Here is a 22,960-nt window from a genome sequence, read left to right as displayed (position 1 = left end):
CTTAATTGATGTGGTTGGAAAAAAAAAAATTGAATGATGGTAAAAGAACATTATTATAGGGATAAGCCTTTCTAAAGTTCAGGTAGTGGTCCTGTTGCCATATCATGAAGCATATGTTTTACTTAGATTTGGTAGAGTCACATGCTCAGACATGTGGTGTTTTCTGTTTAACCAAGAAATTAACATACAACAGCACAACAAAAACTATCACCTCTGTTTATCTTTCCATTAAAAAGGTTTATAAAATGCACTTGTAGACTTTTAATTAACCTGATTGAATCTTTCGTGTAGTGTAGGAGGTCAGCACCACCATCCTGAAGAGGTGCGATTACAATTCAGGGATGGCTTTGGATGTTGAATTATGGGGCAGGCTGATGTGGAAGTAGATTTGCTTTTGTTTTGGTTTGACATAGGTTTTTCATGTAATTTTTTCTTTCTCTTCTAAAGTAGAATATAGCAGAGTGATTTTAGTTAATGATGCTAGGTAATTGAGATTTTTTTTTTTAATTGTATTTGGTTCAAAGAAATTATTATAGAGCCCCTAGGTACTGGGGTGGGTGGGGAGGGACCATCTGGGTTGGGTAGGGACCATTCATCTTAGAAAACTGGAAGTTGAAATATATTTGAGGGAAGTTTATCCTCAAAATTAGTCTCTTGTTAAGTAGAGTTAATTGAATCGAAGGTGTTATGTTAGACATTAGAAACATGTTGAAATTGAATTTTCATTTTAAACAGAAATATAATGATGCCCTCATGATCAATGAGGATGCCCGAATCAAAGATGCTTTGGATTTCCTGAAAGACTTCTTCACTAATGTCCGAGCAGCAGGATTTGATGAGATAGAGCAAGATCTCACTCAGAGGTTTGAAGGTCAGTAGTGTTTCCAAATGAGGAAGCCCTTTGAAGTTTGGTGACTCAAGCTGCAGTGTGTGTGTGTGTATTCCAAACATTGATTTACTATGCCTAAGTTTGGTGATGCTCAGGGAGTTGTTCTGGGTTTAAGGAGATACAGACGGTAGGACTATTTAGCTTCACTGAAATCTGGTAATACCAGTGGAAAAATTCTGCTGTTTACACCATTTCTTATTTGGAAAAAGTAATACTAGTAGGATTTGCAAAGGATACTTTTTATACAAACAACAGGTACACTGTTTTACATTTCCACCAGCAATATACGAGAATTCAAATTTCTTCGTATTCTCTCCAACACTTGTTAGTTTCCATTTTTCTGATAATAGCCATCCTGTAGGTGTTAAGTAGTATCTTATTCTGGTTTTGATTTACTTTACATTTGTTTTTAATGTGTTATTTAATTTTAAGATTATATCATTGAATTTTTAATAACGATTACGTTTAAAACCAGCTCATACAATCCTTGAAAATTTAACAATCAGCTCCTGTAGCCTGGTAGGAACTGACTCTGGCACACCATTGTTTTGTGACTATGTCTTTGTGAAGATGGGTTCATACTGAACGTACTGTTTCATACCTTGATCTTTTTACTTAAAATATGGTTGAGACCTTTCCATATCAGCATATACATATATCTCTCATTTTTTTAAGTCATATTAACATTAAATGCTTAGCCCATGATTTATTAAAACTATTGCCCTATTGTTGGCCATTTAGCTATTTTCTATTTTTCATTTATATTCTAAACAATAGTACAGTGAACATCCTTGGAGATATTTTCCATACTTTTCTAAATATAACTATGGCTTAAATTCTGAAATGTAGAATTACAGGATCAAAGGATAGGTGAGCTTTAAGTTTTGATAGATATTGCCAAATTGCCTTCTTAAAGATTGTACCGATTTAAATTAGTGGTATATTACCTTACAGGTTATTTCTCGTAAAATTCTGGTCAAAGATTTAGAGATCAATCATTTGAATTGTAGCAAAAGGTCACAGTGTGTTCTAGAATTTATAACCCATTTATAAAATGTTTCCTGTTTACAGAAAAGCTTCAGGAACTAGAGTATGTTTCCATGGATCCCAACAATGAGAACCCTAAACTCCAAGACCTTTCCTTCATCTTGCAAGAGGAGTACCATGTAAACCCAGATTCAAGAACCATTCTGTTTGTAAAAACCAGAGCACTTGTGGATGTAAGTTTTCTTATTCTTTGTTGATATAGAAAAAATGGTACTTTCCTCACTGCTCTGGTCTGTTTCTGGGCTCTCTGTTCTACTCCACTTATCTATTAGCTTGTGCTTACACTAATGCCTTACTGTCTTAATACCCTTATTTATAATAATTATTGATACCTGTAGAGTAGGCACTTTGCATTGTCATTTTTTTTTTTTTTTTTTAATGAAAGGTCAGCAGTTCTATGAAAGGTCTGCAGTTCAAATCCACCAGGCACTCCTTGGAAACTCTATGGGGCAGTTCTACTCTGTCCTATGGGGTCGCTATGAGTCAGAATAGACTCGATGGCAATGAGTTTGGTTTTTTTTTATGGGAGTGTAGTGGTTCCTCAATAGGGCTTTAATTTGCATTTTCATAATGACTAAATAAGGTTGAACACCTTTTCATGTGCTTATTAATAATCCATATATCTTCTTTGGTGGTGTGTCTTGTTCAGATCATTTGCCCATTTTTTAAATCAGGTTGTTTATCATCTTATTTTTGAGTTTTTGAGAGTTCTTTTAAAATTCTGACAAAAAGTTCTTTGTCAGAAATGTGATTTGTGGATACTTTCTTCTGGTTTGTAGCTTGTCTTTTTGTTCTCTTAGCAGTGTATTTTGCAGATTAAAAGTGCTTAAATTTTGATGAAATCCAATTTATCAGTTTTTTTTCTTTTATGGATCATGCTTTTGGTGTTGTTATCTAAGAATCTTTTGTCTATTGAAGGTCACTAAGGTTTTCTCTTATGTTATCTTCTAGAAGTTTTATACTTTTATATTTTACATTTAGGCCTATGACCCATTTGGAATTAATTTTTGTATACATGTGAGATACAAGTTGAGATGCTCTTTTTGTGTGTGTGACATATGTTGCTCCAGCCCTTTATGTTGGAAAGACTACCCTTCTTCCATTGAATTGCCTTTGTAACTTAGTAACTGATCCAAAAATCAGTTGACTGTATTTGTGTGGATCAATTTTTGGACACTATTCCATTGTTCAGTTGTTCCAATGATCTATACATCTGTCTTTTCACCTGTGCCACACTATCGTAATTATTGTAGTTTTTTTAATAAGTCTTAAAATTAGGTAGTTGAGTCCTCCAGCTTTGCTCTCCTTTTTAAAAATTGGTTTTGGCTGTTCTGGTTTTCCTTTCTGAATATATTTTAAAATCAACTAGTCCATAGCTTTTAAACAGTCTGTTGGGATTTTGTTTGGGATTGCATTGACTCTATAGATAAAATTGGGGCTAATTGACATGTCAACACTAGCAATTCTTCCATTCCATGAACATAATGTGTTTCCTCATTTATATAAGGCTTTTCTGTATTAGTTGTTTCTGTGTAACAAATTTCCTCAAAGCTTAGTGGTTGGAAACAACAAACATTAATCATCTTACAAAATCTATGGATTAGGAATCTGGAAGCAGCTTAACTGGGTGTTCCTGGATCAGGATCTCTCATGAGGCTGCAGTCAAGGTGTTGGCCATGGCCGTAGTCATCTTGAGGCTTGACTGGGGGAAGATCAACCTCCAAGCTCACTAACATGGCTATTGGCAGGCCTCAGAAGATGTGCTTCCCCTTAAAAAGCTAGAATTAGAAATACCATATGACCCAGCTATCCCACTCCTAGGAATATATCCTAGAGAAATAAGATCTACCACACGAACAGACATATGCACACCCATGTTCATTGCAGCATTATTCACAATAGCAAAAAGATGGAAATAACCTAAGTGCCCATCAACAGATGAATGAATAAACAAACTATGGTACATAAATTACCCACAATGAAATACTATGTAACAATAAAGAACAAGGATGAATTTGTGAAACATCTCATAACATGGATGAATCTGGAAGGCCTTACGCTGAGTGAAATAAGTCCATCACAAAAGGACAAATATTGTATGAGACCATTATTATAAAAACTCATGAAAAGGTTTACATACAAGAAGAAATAATCTTTGATGGTTACAAGGGAGGGGAGAGGTGGGGAGGGAAAAACACTAAATAGACAATAGATAAGTCGTACCTATAGTGAAGGGTCATCTATAAGATCGTCATGAGTTGGAGTCGGCTCATCAGCATCGGGTTTTACTGGTTATGGTGAAGGGTAAGACAGTACACATACTGGATGAAAAAAATTAAAAAAAAAAAAAAGGTGTGCTTCCAAGCTCACTCACATGGGCCTCTCCACAGGGCTGCCTTACAACATGGCAGCTGGCTTCCCCCAAAGTGAAGGATCCAAGAGAAACAGAGAAATAGTGCCCAAGATGGAAACCACAATCATCTCATAACCTAGTCTTGGAAGTGACATCCTATTGTGTCTGTCATATTATATTCATTATAAGTGGGTCAGTAAATCCAGCTCACACTCAAAAGGAGAGGGTGACACAAGACCTGAATACCAGGAGGTGGGGATCATTGAGGGCTACCTTACAGGCTTACTACTGCATCTTCTTTAGTTTCTTTTATCAGTGTTTTGTAGTTCTCAGCATATAGATTTTGCACTTTTTGTTAGATTTATACTTAAGTATTAATTTTTGATGCTATTGTAAATGGTATTTTGAAAAGATTTCAAATTCCAATTGAAATCTTTTCAAAATACCATTTACAATAGCATTCCTAGTCTATAGGGTCACTATGAGTCAGAATGGGTAGTTTATACATATACAGCTGATTTCTGTATATTGCTCTTGTGTCCTGAAAGCTTGTTAAACTCACTTATTAGTTCTACATACCCACTATTCTGAACTTTGCTTTTTTCACTTAAAAAATACCTTGGAGATCAAATCATATGAGGTCATAAATATCTAAATCATTGTAATTACTCCATGTAGTTCAATTCCAAGAAGTTTTCCTTCTTGTTTGTCAGTCTGAAAAATGTTTGTGTACTAACTTAAACATGAATTTTCTTTTCTTCATCCAAATATTTTGATACTGCATTAATATAGATTTACAAATAGTGTCCAACTGATAATTTGCTTTTCATTTTCAGGCTTTAAAGAAATGGATTGAAGAAAATCCTAAACTCAGCTTTCTCAAACCTGGCATATTGACTGGACGTGGTAGAACAAATCAGAAAATAGGTGTGTATATATAGTGAATTAGATTTAGTATACTATGTATATAAGAAGAGAGCCCTGGTGGTGCAGTGGTTAAGTGCTCAGCTGCTAACCAAAATGTTAGCGGTTTGAACCCACCAGCCACGTCACGGGAAAAAGATGTGGCAGTTTGCTTCTGTAAACATATACAGCCTATGGAGCAGTTCTCTGTCCTGTAGGGTCGCCATGAGTCAGAATTGATTCGATGGCAATGGGATGTATGTAAAAATATATATAATATATTGAAATTATTTTTTAATGCTTGTATCAGTCAGAGTTCAACCAGAGAAGCAGAACCAGTAGGGTACTGAAAATTTGACTTACCAAATGAAGTCCAGACATCACATGGTTGTGGTTGGAATTCAGAGTTCTCTGCAATCTAACTCCAATACGAGTCCGATTTTATTTTCAAGCTGTTATTCTCCTACAGATAAAACCAAAAACCAAACCAAACCCAGTGCCGTTGAGTCGATTCCGACTCATAGCGACCCTATAGGACAGAGTAGAACTGCCCCGTAGAGTTTCCAAGGAGCACCTGGTGGATTCGAACTGCCGACCCTTTGGTTAGTAGCCGTAGCGCTTAACCACTACAGATAGGCACTCAGCAAATATTTTCTTATTCATTTATTAATTAATTCTGGTAACAACATTTATTTAGAGCTTGTGGAGCCCTGGTGCCTCAGTGGTTAAGAGCTCTGGCTGTTAACCGAAATGTTGACAGTTCGAATCCATTAGCCGCTCCTTGGAAACCCTGTGGGGCAATTCTACTCTGTCTTATGGGGTCACTATGAGTTGGCAACGGGTTTGTTCTGTGCCAGGTATTGTGCTTCTGCCAGATAGCCTTCCGAGACCTTCTAAGGTGCCCCTTTTCCATGTTCCCATCGCATCCAGTTTTGCCTTTGTTTCAGTCCTCATTACATATATGAGCTCCTTGTGGATAAATATGGACCTTTAACTATTGTACCCTAATCTGACAACTATAATTGCTCAGTATATGTTTAATTGATTGGGGAGAGAATGAATAAATTGAGAAATTAATGAAGCATGATGGCCGTCCTGGGGTTGTTCATTGTCTAGTAGAAGATGACAGAGAAAAGAGTTGTTTTAGCCTTAACGAGGAGTCCCTGGGTGGTACAGCAAACTCACTTGGCTGCTAACTGAAAGGTTAGCAGTTCAAGTCCACCCAAAGGTGCCTCAGGAGAAAGGCCTGGTAATCTACTTCCAAAAAAAATCAGCCGTTGAAAACCCTATGGAGCAGTTCTACTCTGATACGTATGGGTTGCCATGAGTCGGAATTGAGTCAGTGGCAACTGGTACCCTTAACAAAAATATATCTCAAGATTTTGAGTGATAATATACTCTGAAAAAAACTATAACTTTCATAAATTCTGTTAACTCCGAGGTGGACACCACTGACATTCTTTCTCTTCTTAGTATATGTCTTAGTCATCTAGTGCTGCTAAAACAGAAATGCCACAAATGTATGGCTTTAACAAAGAGAAGTTTATTCTCTCACAGTCTAGTAGGCTAGAAGTCTGAATTCAGGGTGTCAGTTCCAGGGGAAGGCTTTCTCTCTCTGTCGGCTCTGGAGGAAGGTCCTTGACATCAATCTTCCCTTGGCCTGGGAGCATCTCAGCACAGGAACCTCAGGTCCACAGGACACACTCTGCTCCTGGCACTGCTTTCTTGGTTGTATGAGGTCCCCATATCTCTCTGTTCACTTCTCTCTTTTATATCTCAAAGAGATTGGCTTAAGACACTATCTAATCTTGTATATCTCATCAGTATAACTGCCACTAATCCATCACATTTCATCATAGTGAGAGGATTTACAACACATAGGGAAATCACATAAAATGGTGGACGATCACACAGTACTGGGACTCATGGCCCAGCTAAGTTGACAGATAATTTTGGAGGGACACAGTTCAATCCATGACAGTATATCAGTGTATATACTCTGTAGCTTTACTAAATGGTTTAAACTTAAATTACCAGGTAATTAGGATGGTTTCAGCTAAATTTTTTCTGGTCTACTCTTTTTTTTTTTTTTTTTTCCACATACCAACAGAACTGTCTGGGAAGTTTTACAGAAAGCTGTAGGCATATAAGCAAAAGTTCAGTTTGTTAAGATTGAATACTTCCAAATCTTCATTTCTGTTTTCATCTCTCGATTTCCCATTTTGTGAAGAAGTAGGTTATTTAACCTCTTTATGCTTCACTTTCCTCATCTGTAAAATGGAAATGATAATAGTTCCTAGCTTAAGGGGATAATGTGAATATTAATGAGATGTTACATTTTAAGAGCTTACAACAGGGGCCAGGAAAATCTGGCCTACTGCCTGTTTTTGTATGACTTGAACTAAAAATAATTTTTACATTTTTAAGTGATTTCAAAGAATAATAATATTTCATGCCATGTTAAAACTACATGAAGTTCAGATTTCAGTGTCGATACTAAAAGTTTTATTGGAATATAGCCATGTTTATTCATTTACATAATACAAGCATTAAAAAAATAAGTTTACATATTGCTTACTGCCACTTTGCTATAACAGCAAAGGTGAGTAGTTGTAACGGTATGGCCTGTGAAGTAAAATATTTGCTATCCAGCTCTTTACCGAAGTTTGCTAACCCCCCGGCCTAGAATAATGCCTGGCACGTGGTGAGTTCTCAGTCAATGTTACATATTAGCTATTGTTCACATACAGCTGCCATCGAGCAATGGCGTCACTAGGGAAGTGCAGGGGGTGTGGACCGTACCAGGTGACACTGTCAGAGGGGATGCATCAAAATGACTGCCTATAAAGATTTCCCTGTTGTTAGTTATAACAACAAACACATTTTTTGTAAGCCCAGCTTACATGTATCAATATACCTACAAGGCTAAAACTCTATGCTAATTTACTTTTTGGACCATCCAATGCGCTCCAGTCAGAGCTGCCATTATTACCCAATTACAATGATGCTTTGAATCACGTGATTTCATCTGTACGCCCTACAAGCACCAGTTGTTGTTTAGTTGCTGCCAGTGTTTATATGGTCGCTGATTTTGTCAGATTTTCTGGTGTTTTAGCTACAGTATTGTGGTAATCAGTATTTGTGAACCCCTATCAATAACTTTTTTGAGAATGTAGTAGTAATTAAAGGAAAAGGAGTGATATACAGGGATTATGATTTATGAGTAACATTCGTACAAAAAAATTACTAAGGATTCTGTGTGGTCTGGCTTGGGAGGAGGTCCATCAAGGGTGACACCATGAGTTACCACACTGGGTGATACCATCCCTAGTGGCTCCACTGCCATCGAGTTGATTCTGACTCATGGCAACCTCATGTGTTTTCAAAGTACAACTGGGCTCCATAGGGTTTTCATGGTTGTGATCTTTCAGAAGCAGATTGCCAGGCCTTCCTTCTGAGGCTCCTCAGGGTGGATTCAAACCGCCAACTTTTCAGTTAGTAGCCAAGAGCTTGACTTTTTGCACCACTCAGGGACTCCATTATTCACATTTAGACCCTTTACATGGTGGCCCACAGTGTGTTTTTGCAAATGTATGGGTCTAAAAGGAATAGGAGCTATGTATCTTAAAAAAGGAGCCCTGGTGGCACAGTGGTTAAAGTGCTCGGCTTCTAACCAAAAGGTTGGCAGTTTGAACCCACTAGCCTCTCCGTAGGAGAAAGGCGTGGCAGTGTGCTTCCATAAAGATAACAGCCTTGGAAATGCTTTGGGGCAGTTCTACTCTGTCCTATAGGGTTGCTATGAGTTGGAATCGACTCGACAGCAACAGATGTGTATCTTAAAAAAAGGAACCTGGATAAAGAAAACTCAAAAGTAAAATCAAATAATATTTAGGAATTGTTTTTTAAGCAACTTTATAAAACTAGAACTGACTGCCCTGGATTTTCATGACTTTGAATTACAAATGCAAATCATAAGCCCCCACAAATAACTCTGAGAGCCTGTTTCCAGCTAGATAAAGGAAGATAATATTAGCTTCCTCTACCTGCTTGAGGTAGGTCTTTTTGTAAAGAATTAAGTGAAGATCAGAATGTGTTTGAACTAATACATAAATTTAGATGGGTCTTTGGGATCCATAAACCTTGAACTTTAGTGTGCATTTTCTTTGAGACACCATTTTGAATGTTTGGCACAATCACATGAACTGGATAATTTCTATATTCTAACTTCACTCTGTATTTGAACAATTTAAATTTAGCTTCCAAAATCATAGGCTGGTAGAAGGCAGTGTGGCTGTCTTAATCAAAATCCTTTCTTGCCCCAAGTAGCAGAAACCCACTTAGGCTGGTCCAAGCAAAGGGGTTGATTTCAACTGGGCCTCCCATAGAACCTAAGATCAGGAAGTGTACTTGGGCTTCATGGGCCTTTGGAAGTAAGACTGGAAAGTCTTCTGAACCCTGCACATCTGCAGCTTCTCCACTCATGACTGCCCCATACCTCCCCAATTTACTACCTGTCTCCAAATCCCAATTTCAGACTCCAGGAAGGAAGATCTGATTTGGCCCATCTTGGTTTAAATGTTTATTTCAATCCAGTTAGCTGTAGCCAGGGGTCAAGTTCTGTATTCATCAAGGTAGTCTAATTTCTCTAACAGACAACCCCAAAATCTTCGGAATATAACACAATGAAAAGTATTTCTTGCTTTTATCGCAGTGCATTACAGACAGGAGTAGGGGCTCTGCCACCTCCACACATTCTGGGGCCCAGATCCTTGTCATGGCTCTGTCATCACAGGGGGTCCCCAAATCCTCCCTTGTGTCCTCATCTGGTCTGCTGATGAGGAATGAAAGTGTGGAGGATTTTTAGTGGTCAGGTTTGAAGGAGACATCTATCACTTGCCATTAGTGAGAATTAAGTCACAAGGCCCCTCTAATTGCACGGGAGGCTGGAAAGTATAATTTAGCTGTGTGCCCAGCAGAAAAAAAGAAGCAGAGTTTGGTGAACACATAGTATTGTCTGTGCCATAGAGAAACATAAATTAAGTGTAGTTACCCAGGTTTTCACCCCTGTGTGTATGGCAGGGAATGATTCTTAGAGAAGTGTGGGGAGGACAGACACCCCAAAATATAAGTGCACACAATTTAAGTCCCAGACTTAAGTTCAGGGCCAACTCTGCTGCTAATTAACGTGTCAGTTTACCATACCTCTGGAACCTCAGGGCCCTTATCTATAAAGGGAAATCGTAACACTCGCTTCATCAACCTAAATAAAGGGGCCTTGTGAAGCTCCATTAAGTAGGCATAAAAATGTTTTGTCAGCTATAAATCACTATACAAATGTAAAGATGTTACTATAAGCTATTGATATTTTTTCAGAAAAGTCAATATCTGTCTTGATATGTGTGAGGTTACACAGCTAATAAGTGCCAGAGCTGGGATTTGAACCCAGGTAATCTTGTGACAGAATCTAAGCTATTAGATACCACCCTAAGTGGCCTCTCTAAAAGGACAGGAATAGACTCTACTGCTTATGGTTATTGTGGGATAATGAATATAAAGCACTTATCACAGTACCTTCCATAAAGAAGCATTCCATAATTAATAGCTACTTTTATCTAGGGGAAAGTTATTTCTTTTGTAACTGTATAATATATAATAATACCTTTTGGTAACTGTATAATGCCCTCTGACTCTGTGACACAGGTATGACCCTGCCAGCACAGAAGTGTGTTTTGGACACATTCAGATCCAACAGTGATAGCAAGATTCTGATTGCCACCTCGGTTGCAGATGAAGGCATTGACATTGCTCAGTGCAATCTGGTCATCCTATATGAGTATGTGGGCAATGTCATCAAAATGATTCAAACCAGAGGTGAGGGAAGCTTTGATGCCCTTGCTACATAGCTGCCATTTTGCCTGATTTCTCTGTGAGTGTGTGACCAGTGGCAGAGTGGGCTCTGATATCATTGGCCAGAAAGGTGTGCTATCTGGTCAACACTGGGTGATTACAGTTATATCCATTAATATATATCCTATTTTGCTTCTTCACAATTAATACTGCTTAATTGTCCATACTTGACAGACATACACATGGAAGAATAATTCCAGCTTAGCTTAGGCTTTGCCAGTCAGCCTGTGGACCTCTCACAGTTGCATCCTATGGTGCTGGTGGGCACCTGTATTCCAGAAGAGATACTTCATGGAGGTCTTCTGTCCCACCTGGACTAGATAGCCTCATAACTAGTTTCTCTTCCTTTTTCTGATTTCCATAACAACAGCTGCTGCATTACTTTCCCTGAAAAACAGCTCTGAGCATATCCCTTCTCTGTGTGGGAACTCCAGTGGTTCCCTAATTTATTTGATGTTAGTTTTCAAAATTCAGCATCCACTTACCTTTCCATTCTTATTTCCCATTCTTCCCCTTTATTCACCATCTGCTCTAGCCAACCTGACTTCATAATTTATTTCTTGTAGAGGTCTTGCTTTTGTGCCTCTACCTATGCTCTTTGTTTCACATTCTTCCCTGTCTCCATATCACCTGACCCTAGTCCCCCGGCTGGCACAATCTCTTTTGAATGCCCATAACTCTTTGTATCTCTCTTTATTGTGGCACTTATAATCTTCCACTTAAGTTCTGGTGGTTGTGAATGTATCTTATTTCCCCATTGCCTAGAAGGTTCTTGAGGGAGGATCTATTTATTCATCTTCATGTCCTCACAGTATCTTACTGAAGGGTGCATACTGGACTGTCTTTAAAGCAGTGTTTCTGATAATGTCCAGTCACCGTGCACCCTGGGAAACCCTGAGTGAGCAAGTCTATGGTGGGCTTCTTGTTCATCCGCACATTTAACAGGCAGGTTCACACCTGCATTCGAGTTCACAGCCTGGCTTCCTAGAAAGCAGGATTCAGTGAACCAAAATTGAATTTTAGGAATGCCACTATCCTTTTCTTTACCTATTCCGAGATTGTATCAGATTTTTAAGTCAAAGAAACCAAATAACACATTTATTTTCTGATAGGTAGAGGAAGAGCAAGAGGTAGCAAGTGCTTCCTTGTGACTAGTAAAGCTGATGTAATTGAAAAAGAAAAAATAAACATATACAAAGAAAAATTGATGAATGACTCCATTTTAAGCCTTCAGGAATTGGATGAAGCAGAATTTAAAAAAAAGGTAGGTCATCTGTGTTACTCTTTAAGAATCTGACCATAAATAACAAAAGAAGATATGAGCATGGTAGGTACCTTGTATCATATTCCTCAGAGGATTGTGTTAGAACCATAAGTTTATGCTTGAAGTTTTGTCCTTAGTGCAGATCAAATCCATTGTTTTGAAGTCTTGATGATATTAAAATATATTTTAATAATGCTGACACATGAAGTTTAGAACTAGAAGGCAAACTGTTCTAGAAATGCCCTTAAATTGACAGCTCATCTTGAGGACTATATCCTATACCCTAGAAGACATAGCTCCTCTTAGTGTCTTCTTCAGATCCCTTTGTAACATCCAAAAAGTCTTCAGAGAAAAGTCAGTTCATATATATTTCATATACATAGATTTTGTGTGTAAATACACACAGCAAAACATCCACCAAGTCAACAATTTCTATATGTACAATTCAGTGACATTGACGGCATTCTTGAAGTTGTGCAACCATTCTGGCTGTCCTTTTCCAAATTATTTTACCACCATTAACATCAACTCTCTGCCCCCTTAGCTTCTCATCTAACTTTTTGAGTTGCTGTTGTCCCTAGTTCATATTTTGATTATTTTCCTAACCTGCATTCCAGGCCTAATTTTTATGAATCAAATTTTATTTGCATTTGAAGTGCTATTGGGATCAATAGATTCTCTATGAATCATCAGTAACAAGTTAGTTGATCTAAGGGGAAGGAAGATACTCCATTCACAGTGACAGTAATAATTGCCACTTGCACACACAACATGGACTCTCCCAAGCCCTGCAAAACACATCAACACATGCAGGCCTTACAAAAACCCATGTGGTAGAGCCTCTTATTAGTTCATTTTATAGGAGGGAACCTGAAGCATAAAGAGATCCAGTGCCACTGGGTCACACAGCTAGTTAGTGGTGGAGCTGAGTTTTTGATCTGGAAGAGGCACTAAGCCTCCACTGATACCAGCAAGTGGGGGGCTTGTTACTGTTAGACTGAGAGTTCTGCCTCTCCATGTGGTCTTCAAAAGGGGTGGGGGTCATTACCAGTTGGCAGGGATGAAAGTCCTGGCCTTCTCTGACACCACCTCAGCAGGGGTGTTAAGGTACTTTGTTGCAGCCTCATGAGGGTAGAAGTCTAGGAACCTCAATCTTTGCTGGCATGAGTGGAGGTCAGGCCACAGTTTTTGTTGTATATATTTGGCTGGAGTAGAGCAGTTATTGTCTAAACGTTTTCTGTCTTGCTAGGCTACCCTTTCCTAAGCCTTTGGCTAGAGAGAAGTGGCTTTTATTGGGGCTTTTTGTCTGCAACATTGGCATTTCTGGGTTGCTGGCGTTTTCCGCTCCAAGTCTGGCATATATGTGGCAAAAAGAAAACCCAGGGAACTCACCACTGTATCCTTCCTTGGGTCCAAATGTACTTAGTGGGTCTACCTTCTTCTCTTCACCCTTCAGAGTTTTCTTAAATTTGTTTTATATATAATGTCCAGGATTTTTAGCTGTATTTAGCCAAGGCCTAGATCTTGAAATTGAGGACCATCATACCATATATACATTTACCTTTACTGGAATTCAGCAATACTCCTTGAGGTTGGAAGGAGAGAGAGAGAAAAGATTTTTGATGGTGGGGTTTTTCTTCCTGCTGTTCCATTCAATGGGTACATGCCCTAGAACTGGGTGTAATTACACCTGAAATGGTCAATGCATTTTATATATCTGTTTGTGAAGGATTTTGTAAAGTCTCGCCAACCACTAAGTGGAAAGCATAGTTCACATGACTATTTTTATGGACATCTTGGTGCCTTTATGGACATCTTTGATGAAGAAATTAAAAGGTTAATTGTGGACCACAGCTAAACATTGACTAATAATTAGGGAAACCAACAAAATTATCTGTAAGATTTTTATAAACAAAACCAGGTACTGTATATTGTGTGATCATGAACGTATATAAATGATTATATATATATGTGTGTGTGTGTATATATATATAAAAATACATATATTATATATATATCTACTATGGTATACTCAAATTAATTTGCACTTTTTTTTCCATGTAGCTTCTCATTATACAGAATCAAGAAAAATTCATCAGAGATAATGAAGGAAAAGCAAAACCTGAACCTGATAAGAAAAATAAAAAACTGCTCTGCAGAAAGTGCAAAGCTTTTGCATGTTATACAGTTGATATAAGAGTGGTTGAGGTAAGCAGCCTTTTTTACAAAGAGCACATGGTTACTTCTTTAGCAGTGGTTAAAGCTTGCTGTCAGGTGAGGTGTTTGTGATAAGTATACTATTATTTCCATTTGACTGTTACTGTGATCACGGTCCACACATATTACAAAAAGCTAAAAAGTGGGGGAAAAAAAAAAACCCTAAATGTGCAACAATAAATACCCAAACCCACTGCCACTGAGTCAATTCCAACTCATAGAAACCCTATAGGACAAAGCAGAACTGCTCCATAGGGTTTCCAAGGCTCTAATCTTTATGGAAGCAGACTGCCACATCCTTCTCCTATGGAGCAGCTGGTGGGTTCAAACCACCAATCTTTTGGTTAGCAGCTGAGTGCTTTAACTACTGCACCACCAGGGCTCCTTAATAAAGAAAAATTTTTAAATTGTTGCACGTTAAGTACACAGCCACTTAATGAATTATTATGCAGCCATTCAAAATGATGGTTATGCTAAATGCAATATGGTATCCTGGATTAAATCCTGGAAAAGAAAAAGGACATTAGTGGATAAACTGGTAAAATCTATAGCTTAGTTAATAGTAATATACCAATGTTAATTTCTTAGTTTTGACAAAAGTACTATTGTCCCATAAGATGTTAGCATAAGGGGAGACTGGGTGAAGGGCATAAAGAAACTCTTGGAACTGACTTTGCATCTTAATTAATCTAAAATTATTCCAAAATAAAGTTCATTAAAAGAAAACCCAATGATTATGAAACTTATGTAGTATAATGAAAAAAAAAATTACATACAAACTGATGGTAAAGTAGACAGAATAACCAGGGTACCAAATTGCATACACAGTGTGATCAGAGCCACAGGAAACAACAGCAACACCCCCCCTTACCAGCAACAACAACAAAATCAAACAGAAAACCTACCTTTGAACAGAAAAGCCTAGGGGATATAGGGACTCCATGATTGTTTCTCCTCCTGTCTACCACTTTATGTTTTCCAAACTTCCCCTTTGGAATATGAATTGCTCTTATCAAGAAAACAAAATAGATAATTTTTAAAATGTGACATCTTCAGGTTAGCCTTCTGTATATGTATTTTTTTCTTAAAAAACTTAGGCAAAGTGTTAGAAAAGTTCCTGAAAAAGCTCCCAGAGACAAAAGCTCTATGTTACTCTGCTGTTGCTAGTGAAGGGGACAGTGGAGCAACTGGGCTGGTTCAGGTGAATTTGCATTCTGTTTGGTCATCAGAAAGTTGAAGTTGCTACTCAGTCCCACCATTTGGACAAGAAGCATATTAGGGATGATGTGGCAGGTCCCCTTACCTTTCTGAGTCTGCCTCATTAGCTGTAAATAATCCTTTCAGCTCTAATTCTGTGATTGAAAATAACCCTTCTAGACTGTCCCCCATGTGTCTGTTAGTTTGTCGTACTGTGGGGGCTTGCATGTTGCTGTGATGCTGGAAGCTACGCCACCGGTATTCAGATACCAGGAGGGTCACCCACGGAGGACAGGTTTCAGCTAAGCTTCCAGACTAAGACAGACTAGGAAGGAGGACCCGACAGTCTACTTCTGAAAAGTATTAGCCAGTGAAAACCTTATGAATAGCAGCAGAACACTGACTGATATAGTGCTGGAAGATGAGCCCCCCAGGTTGGAAGGCACTCAGAAGATGACTGGGGAAGAGCTACCTCCTCAAAGTAGAGTTGACCTTAATGATGTGGATGGAGTAAAGCTTTCGGGACCTTCATTTGCTGATATGACATGACTCAAAATGAGAAGAAACAGCTGCAAACATCCATTAATAATCGGAACCTGGAATGTACAAAGTATGAATCTAGGAAAATTAAAAATTGTCAAAAATGAAATGGAACGCATAAACATCGATATCCTAGGCATTAGTGAGCTGAAATGGACTGGTACTGGCCATTTTGAATCGGACAGTCATATAGTCTACTATGCTGGGAATGACAACTTGAAGAGGAATGGTGTTGCATTCATCGTCAAAAAGAGCATTTCAAGATCTATCCTGAAGTACAATGCTGTCAGTGACAGGATAATATCCATACGCCTACAAGGAAGACCAGTTAAAACGACTATTATTCAAATTTACCCACCAACCACTAGGGCCAAAGATGAAGAAATGGAAGATTTTTATCAGCTGCTGCAGTTTGAAATTGATCAAACATGCAATCAAGATGCATTGATAATTACTGGTCATTTTAATGTGAAGGAAACCCTAATGGCATAGTGGTTAAGTGCTATGGCTGCTAACCAAAAGGTCAGCAGTTCAAATCTGCCAGATGCTCCTTGGAAACTCTATGGGGCAGTTCTACTCTGTCCTATAGGGTCGCTATGAGTCCGAATTGACTCGATGGCAGTGGGTTTGGTTTGATTTTTAATGCGAAAGTTGGAAACAAAGAAGGATCAGTAGTTGGAAAATATGGCCTTGGTGATAGAAACAATGCTGGGGATCGAATGATAGAATTTTGCAAAACCAACGACTTCTTCACTGCAAATGCCTTCTTTGACCAATGTAAATGGCAACTATATACATGGACCTTGCCAGATGGAACACAGAAATCAAATCGATTACATCTGTGGAAAGAGGTGATGGAAAAGCTCAATATCATCAGTCAGAACAAGGCCAGGGGCCAACTGTGGAACAGACCATCAATTGCTCATGTGCAAGTTCAAGCTGAAACTGAAGAAAATCAGAGCAAATCCACGAGAGCCAAAAAATGACTTTGAGTATATCCCACCTGAATTTAGAGGCCATCTGAAGAACAGATTTGACGCATTGAACACTGGTGACCACAGACCAGACGAGTTGTGGAATGACATCAAGGACATCATACATGAAGAAAGCAAGAGGTCATTTAAAAGACAGGAAAGAAAGAAAAGACCAAGATGGATGTCGGAGGAGACCCTGAAACTTGCTCTCGAACGTCGAGCAGCTAAAGCAAAAGGAAGAATTGATGAAGTAAAAGAACTAAACAGAAGATTTCAAAGGGCAGCTCGAGAAGACAAAGTAAAGTATTATAATGGCATGTGCAAAAGAGCTGGAATTGGAAAACCAAAAGGGAAGAACACGCTTGGTGTTTCTCAAGCTGAAAGAACAGAAGAAGAAATTCAAGCCTTGAGTTGCAATAGTGAGGGATTCTAAGAGGAAAATATTAAATGACGCAGGAAGCATCAAAAGAAGATGGAAGGAATACACAGAATCATTATACCAAAAAGAATTAATTAGTCGATGTTCAACCTTTCAAGAGGTAGCATATGATCAGGAACAGATGGTACTGAAGAAGAAGTTCAACCTGTTCTGAAGGCACTGGTGAAAAACAAGGCTCCAGGAATTGATGGAATATCAATTGAGATGTTTCAACAAACAGATGCAGCGCTGGAGGTGCTCACTCGTCTATGCCAAGAAATATGGAAGACAGCTTCCTGGCCAACTGACTGGAAGAGATCCATATTTATGCCTATTCCCAAGAAAGGTGATCCAACCGAATGTGGAAATTATAGAACAGTATCATTAATATCACACGTAAGCAAAATTTTGCTGAAGATCATTCAAAAATGGCTGCAGCAGTGTATTGACAGGGAACTGCCAGAAATTCAGGCCAGTTTCAGAAGAGGATGTGGAACCAGGGATATCATTGCTGATGTCAGATGGATCCTGGCTGGAAGCAGAGAATACCAGAAGGATTTTTACCCGTGTTTTATTGATTATGCAAAGGCATTCAACTGTGTGGATCATAACAAATTATGGATAACATTGCGAAGAATGGGAATTCCAGAACACTTAATTGTGCTCATGAGGAACCTGTACATAGATCAAGAGACAGTTGTTCAGACAGAACAAGGGGATACTGATTGGTTTCAAGTCAGGAAAGGTGTGCGTCAGGGTTGTATCCTTTCACCATACCTATTCAATCTGTATGCTGAGCAAATAATGTGAGAAGCTGGACTATATGAAGAAGAATGGGGCATCAGGATTGGAGGAAGACTCATTAACAACCTGAGTTATGCAGATGACACAACCTTTCTTGCTGAAAGTGAAGAGGACTTGAAGCAATTACTAATGAAGATCAAAGTCCATAGCCTTCAGTATGGGTTGCACCTCAACGTAAAGAAAGCAAAAATCCTCACAACCGAACCAGTGAGCAACATCATGATAAACGGAGAAAAGATTGAAGTTGTCAAGGATTTAATTTTACTGGGATCCACAATCAACAGCCATGGGAAGCAGCAGTCAAGAAAGCAAAAGATGCATTGCATTGGGTAAATCTGCTGCAAAGGACCTCTTTAAAGTGTTGAAGAGCAAAGATGTTGCCTTGAAGACTAAGGTGCACCTGACCCAAGCCATGGTATTTTCAATCGCATCATATGCATGTGAAAGCTGGACAATGAATAAGGGAGACTGAAGAAGAATTGATGCCTTTGAATTGTGGTGTTGGTGAAGAACATTGAATATACCATGGACTGCCAAAAGAACGAACAAATCTGTCTTAGAAGAAGTGCAGCCAGAATGCTCCTTGGAAGCAAGGATGGCAAGACTGCGTCTCACCTACTTTGGACATGTTGTCAGGAGGGATCAGTCCCTGGAGAAGGACATCATGCTTGGCAAAGTGCAGGGTCAGCAGAAAAGAGGAAGACTCTCAACGAGGTGGAATGACACAGTAGCTCAACAATGGGCTCAAGCATAACAATGATTGTGAGGATGGCACAGGACCGGGCAGTGTTTTGTTCTGTTTTGCATGGGGTCGCTATGAGTCGGAACCAACTGGATGGCACCTAACAACAAGACTGTAGGTTTTCCTGAGGACTGGTATGTTGGATCTACATTTGTTTCTGTGCAGCTTGGCCTTTTTTTCAGGTTTGTTCTAAAATTGACTGTAGGTGGGGCTTGTGGACAGTTTAGTCCCTGATCTTCTTTAGATCCACACAGACCATCTGTTGTTGTTCTCTGTACCCTTTGAGCTGTGCATAAAAGGGCTACTGGTGAACTCAGATCTTCAACAAATACCCCTTTTGTTCATGAATTAATGAAGAATATCTACTTCATGAAGCTGTTGTGGTTAGGTGCCACTGAGTTGGTTCCGACTCATAGTGACTGTACGTACAACAGAATGAAATACTGCCCGATCCTGCGCCATCCTCACGATTGTTATGCTTGAGCCCATTGTTGTAGCCACTGTGTCAGTCCATCCCGTTGAGGGGCTTTCGCTTTTTCTCTGACCCTCTAATTTACCAATCATGATGTCTTTCTCCCGGGACTGGTCCCTTCTGATAACATGTCCAAAGCATGTGAGATGAAGTCTTGCCATCCTTGCCTCAAAGGAGCATTCTGGCTATACTTCTTCTAAGACAGATCTGTTCATTGTTCTGGCAGTCCATGGTATAGTCAATATTCTTTGCAACACCGTACTTATGAAGCTAGATTACCTAGACAGTTCTGAATCTTCTTCATGAGGTGTATGATTTCACCTAACTTGCACTCCCACACCCACTTCCATCTACATAAGTGGGAGTCAGGCTGCATAGAGTCTAGTCCTTGATTGTCATCCGGTGAATGCAGATTTGCTTCTTACCCCATCCGTAAAATAGGTGAGATTGCACCTGCTCTTCACGTCAGATGATTATATTATTTTCTTAATCACAATTGTGTACTCGTTCTAATGTTTTCTTGTGTTTTTCTATCCCTTCATCTATAGGAATCCCATTACACTGTGGTTGGAGATGCTTTTAGGGAGTGCTTTGTGAGTAAGCCACATCCCAAACCAAGGACGTATGGGAGTTTTGAGAAGAAAGCAAAGATACACTGTGCCCGCCAGGGCTGCAGCCATGACTGGGGAATCTATGTGAAGTATAGGACATTTGAGATTCCAGTTATAAAGATTGAAAGTTTTGTGGTGGAGGATATTGCCACTGGAGCTCAGAGCCTGTATGCAAAGTGGAAGGACTTTCATTTTGAGAAGATACCATTTGATGCTGCAGAAATGTCCAGATAACTTCAGGGCCTCAATTTTCAGCTACAGGGAATGGGTGACTTTGAGTGAAGAAGAAATTAGCCCCAGTGGGTATAATCATGAATCCTTTGTACCACTGTGAAGATAGTTTACCTAAGGCTTGTAACTACTTAGCACTTTGAATACTTACCACTTTGCTTCCTGTGTATTGTTTCAACAGTTTGCAGTGTATCTTATATGTAAAGCAGAAGGAGTAAACCACAGCACTGAGCATTTCGTAGGCCATTAACAGAGCTCATAGTACCTGGGAAAAATTAAAAAGCCTTAACTTCTGTTTCTGTCCTTCCCTTCCGTGCCAACTGCCAGTGTACACACAGTAGCCAATCAATATACATTGGGATAAGTGAATGAATAAAATGAATGTCGAAAGGTTGTCAATAGCTCCCTTTCTTTCCTTAACCTGCTATAACTGACTTTTGCCCTTATCAATCTATTGAATTTGTTCTTGCTAAGGTCACCAGTGACTATGGTTGCTAAATCCACTGGGACTCCTTAGTACTTCTTAGTACTTGACCTCTGCTGCTTTTGGCCCAGTTGAGCAGTCCTTTCCTAAAATTCTCCTTTGTCTTCCATGACCTCTGTGTCTACTGGCTCTATCCCAGTCTTTTTGATTGGTTCCTTTTTGCTGATCCCTGGTGGTGCAGTGGTTAAGTTAGGCAGCTAACCAAAAAGTTGGCAGTTCAAATCCATTGGCTGCTCCTTGGAAATCCTGTAGGGTCACTATGAATCGGAATTGACTGGATGGCAACAGGTTTAAGCGCTGATAATTCCAAGGATAATTCCACACTCTATATATATCTATATCCACTCACACACCTTACACAACTACATATATATAATAGTTACACACACTAATGTAGCATAGTAATCTGAAAACTCTATAGTAGACAGCTGTTAAGGATGGGGACATGTAAATGATTTAATAATTTCCAAGGAGCTGATTTCTTTTAGTTCACTATACATCTTGCCCTACTAGTTTTCTTAACATTTGTCACTGTTCCCTTTGAATGAACATCTCAAACCATTTTCCAATTGGTTGATGTTCTTCAATGCCTGGACTGTTCTCAGTTAGATCCCTTGGGTGATACTGATGAGGCAGTTTAATTTGGCTATCCTTTCTATTTAAAAAATTAGAATACATGTCCAAATGGCATTTCTGTATCGTTTAGCAAGGCTTGCTGATGCTTCAGACAGCTTAGTTCGAGATTTTCTAGACCTAGAGACAACTTCCTGAGTTTTGCTGTTTCCGTCCAGGCTAGGGTATTTTGTGTTCAGTTCAGGGTATGCTACATTATAATGTAAGCACCTTCCTAAAATAGATTCAGATTAGTTGTTTGTAATTCACTAGGGCCATCAGTGGCTTAAAGAAACCTCCAAACATGGTAAAATGTTAACAGTCCAATGATGGGGGAGGGGTTGCTTCTGGTTCCATTTAGTTTCTGTAGGAAGACTAATTTGAAGAAACCTGCTTAACTTAGCACGTATGACCACATAAGCCATTTTAAGTAGCACCTATTTACATCTGAAGGCTATAAATAGTTTGGGAAGGTCTTTTCCTCTAAGAGAATCCAGTTTGCAAAGACTACCCCAGAAGCAGCCAGCCACCCAGACTACCATCAATCCTGGAGATGACGTTCATCATCTGATGAGGGACACTGCTGGAAGGAAGCCAGAGAAACTGACAAGTTACCTAACTTTTCTTTGGCTTACCTTTTTTCCATCTGTAAAATAAGGATAATACCTAACTGTAAGGGTTTAGGGTTTATGGAGGGTTGAGTGAAATAATGTGTAAAAAGTACATATATAACGGTTACTGTTAGTATTCTTAGTTGTTGGGTGCTATTGAGTTGGTTCTGACTCATTGCGACCTTATATACAGCAGATCGAAACACTGCCCTGTCCTAAGTCATCCTCACTAATTGTTGCTCTTTGAGCTCATTATTGTAGCTGCTGTGTTAATCCATCTCGTTGAGGGTCTTCGTCTGTTTCCTGACCTTATACTTTACCAAGCATGATATCTGTCTCCAGGGACTGGTCTCTCCTGGTAACATGTCTGAACTGTCACCATCGTCCCTTCTAAGGATATTCTGGATGTACTTCTTCCAAAACAGATTTATTTGTTTGTTCTTTTGGCAGTCCATGGTATGTTCAGTATTCTTCACCGACACATAATTCAAAGGCATCAACTCTTCTTTGGTCTTTCATATTCATTGTCCGGCTTTCGCATGAACAGAGGCGATTGGAAACACCATGGCTTGGGTCAGGCATACCTTAGGCCTCAAAGTGACACCTTTGCTTTTTAACACTCGATAAGGGTCTTTTACAGCAGATTTGCCCAGTGCAATACGTCATTTGATTTCTTGACTGCTG

The 22,960-nt window shown here is 39.1% G+C and overlaps 1 protein-coding gene across 1 annotated transcript in view; it reads left to right on the top strand.

Annotated features, from left to right (window-relative positions):
- RIGI (RNA sensor RIG-I) overlaps positions 1-20,963 on the top strand; it is a 44,858-nt gene extending 23,895 nt beyond the window's left edge. Inside the window, exons 12-18 of the mRNA XM_049896817.1 lie at positions 736-871; positions 1,961-2,109; positions 5,126-5,216; positions 10,893-11,063; positions 12,212-12,363; positions 14,428-14,571; positions 20,276-20,963. Coding sequence (XP_049752774.1) covers positions 736-871; positions 1,961-2,109; positions 5,126-5,216; positions 10,893-11,063; positions 12,212-12,363; positions 14,428-14,571; positions 20,276-20,572 — 1,140 coding nt within the window. The 3' untranslated portion in view covers positions 20,573-20,963. The remainder of the gene's footprint in view (positions 1-735; positions 872-1,960; positions 2,110-5,125; positions 5,217-10,892; positions 11,064-12,211; positions 12,364-14,427; positions 14,572-20,275) is intronic.
- The last annotated feature ends 1,997 nt before the right edge of the window (positions 20,964-22,960 follow it).

This window comes from Elephas maximus, chromosome 9 (genome assembly GCF_024166365.1).
Source record: "Elephas maximus indicus isolate mEleMax1 chromosome 9, mEleMax1 primary haplotype, whole genome shotgun sequence".
Taxonomy (NCBI): domain Eukaryota; kingdom Metazoa; phylum Chordata; class Mammalia; order Proboscidea; family Elephantidae; genus Elephas; species Elephas maximus.
This window is presented reverse-complemented; position numbering and strand designations above follow the sequence as displayed.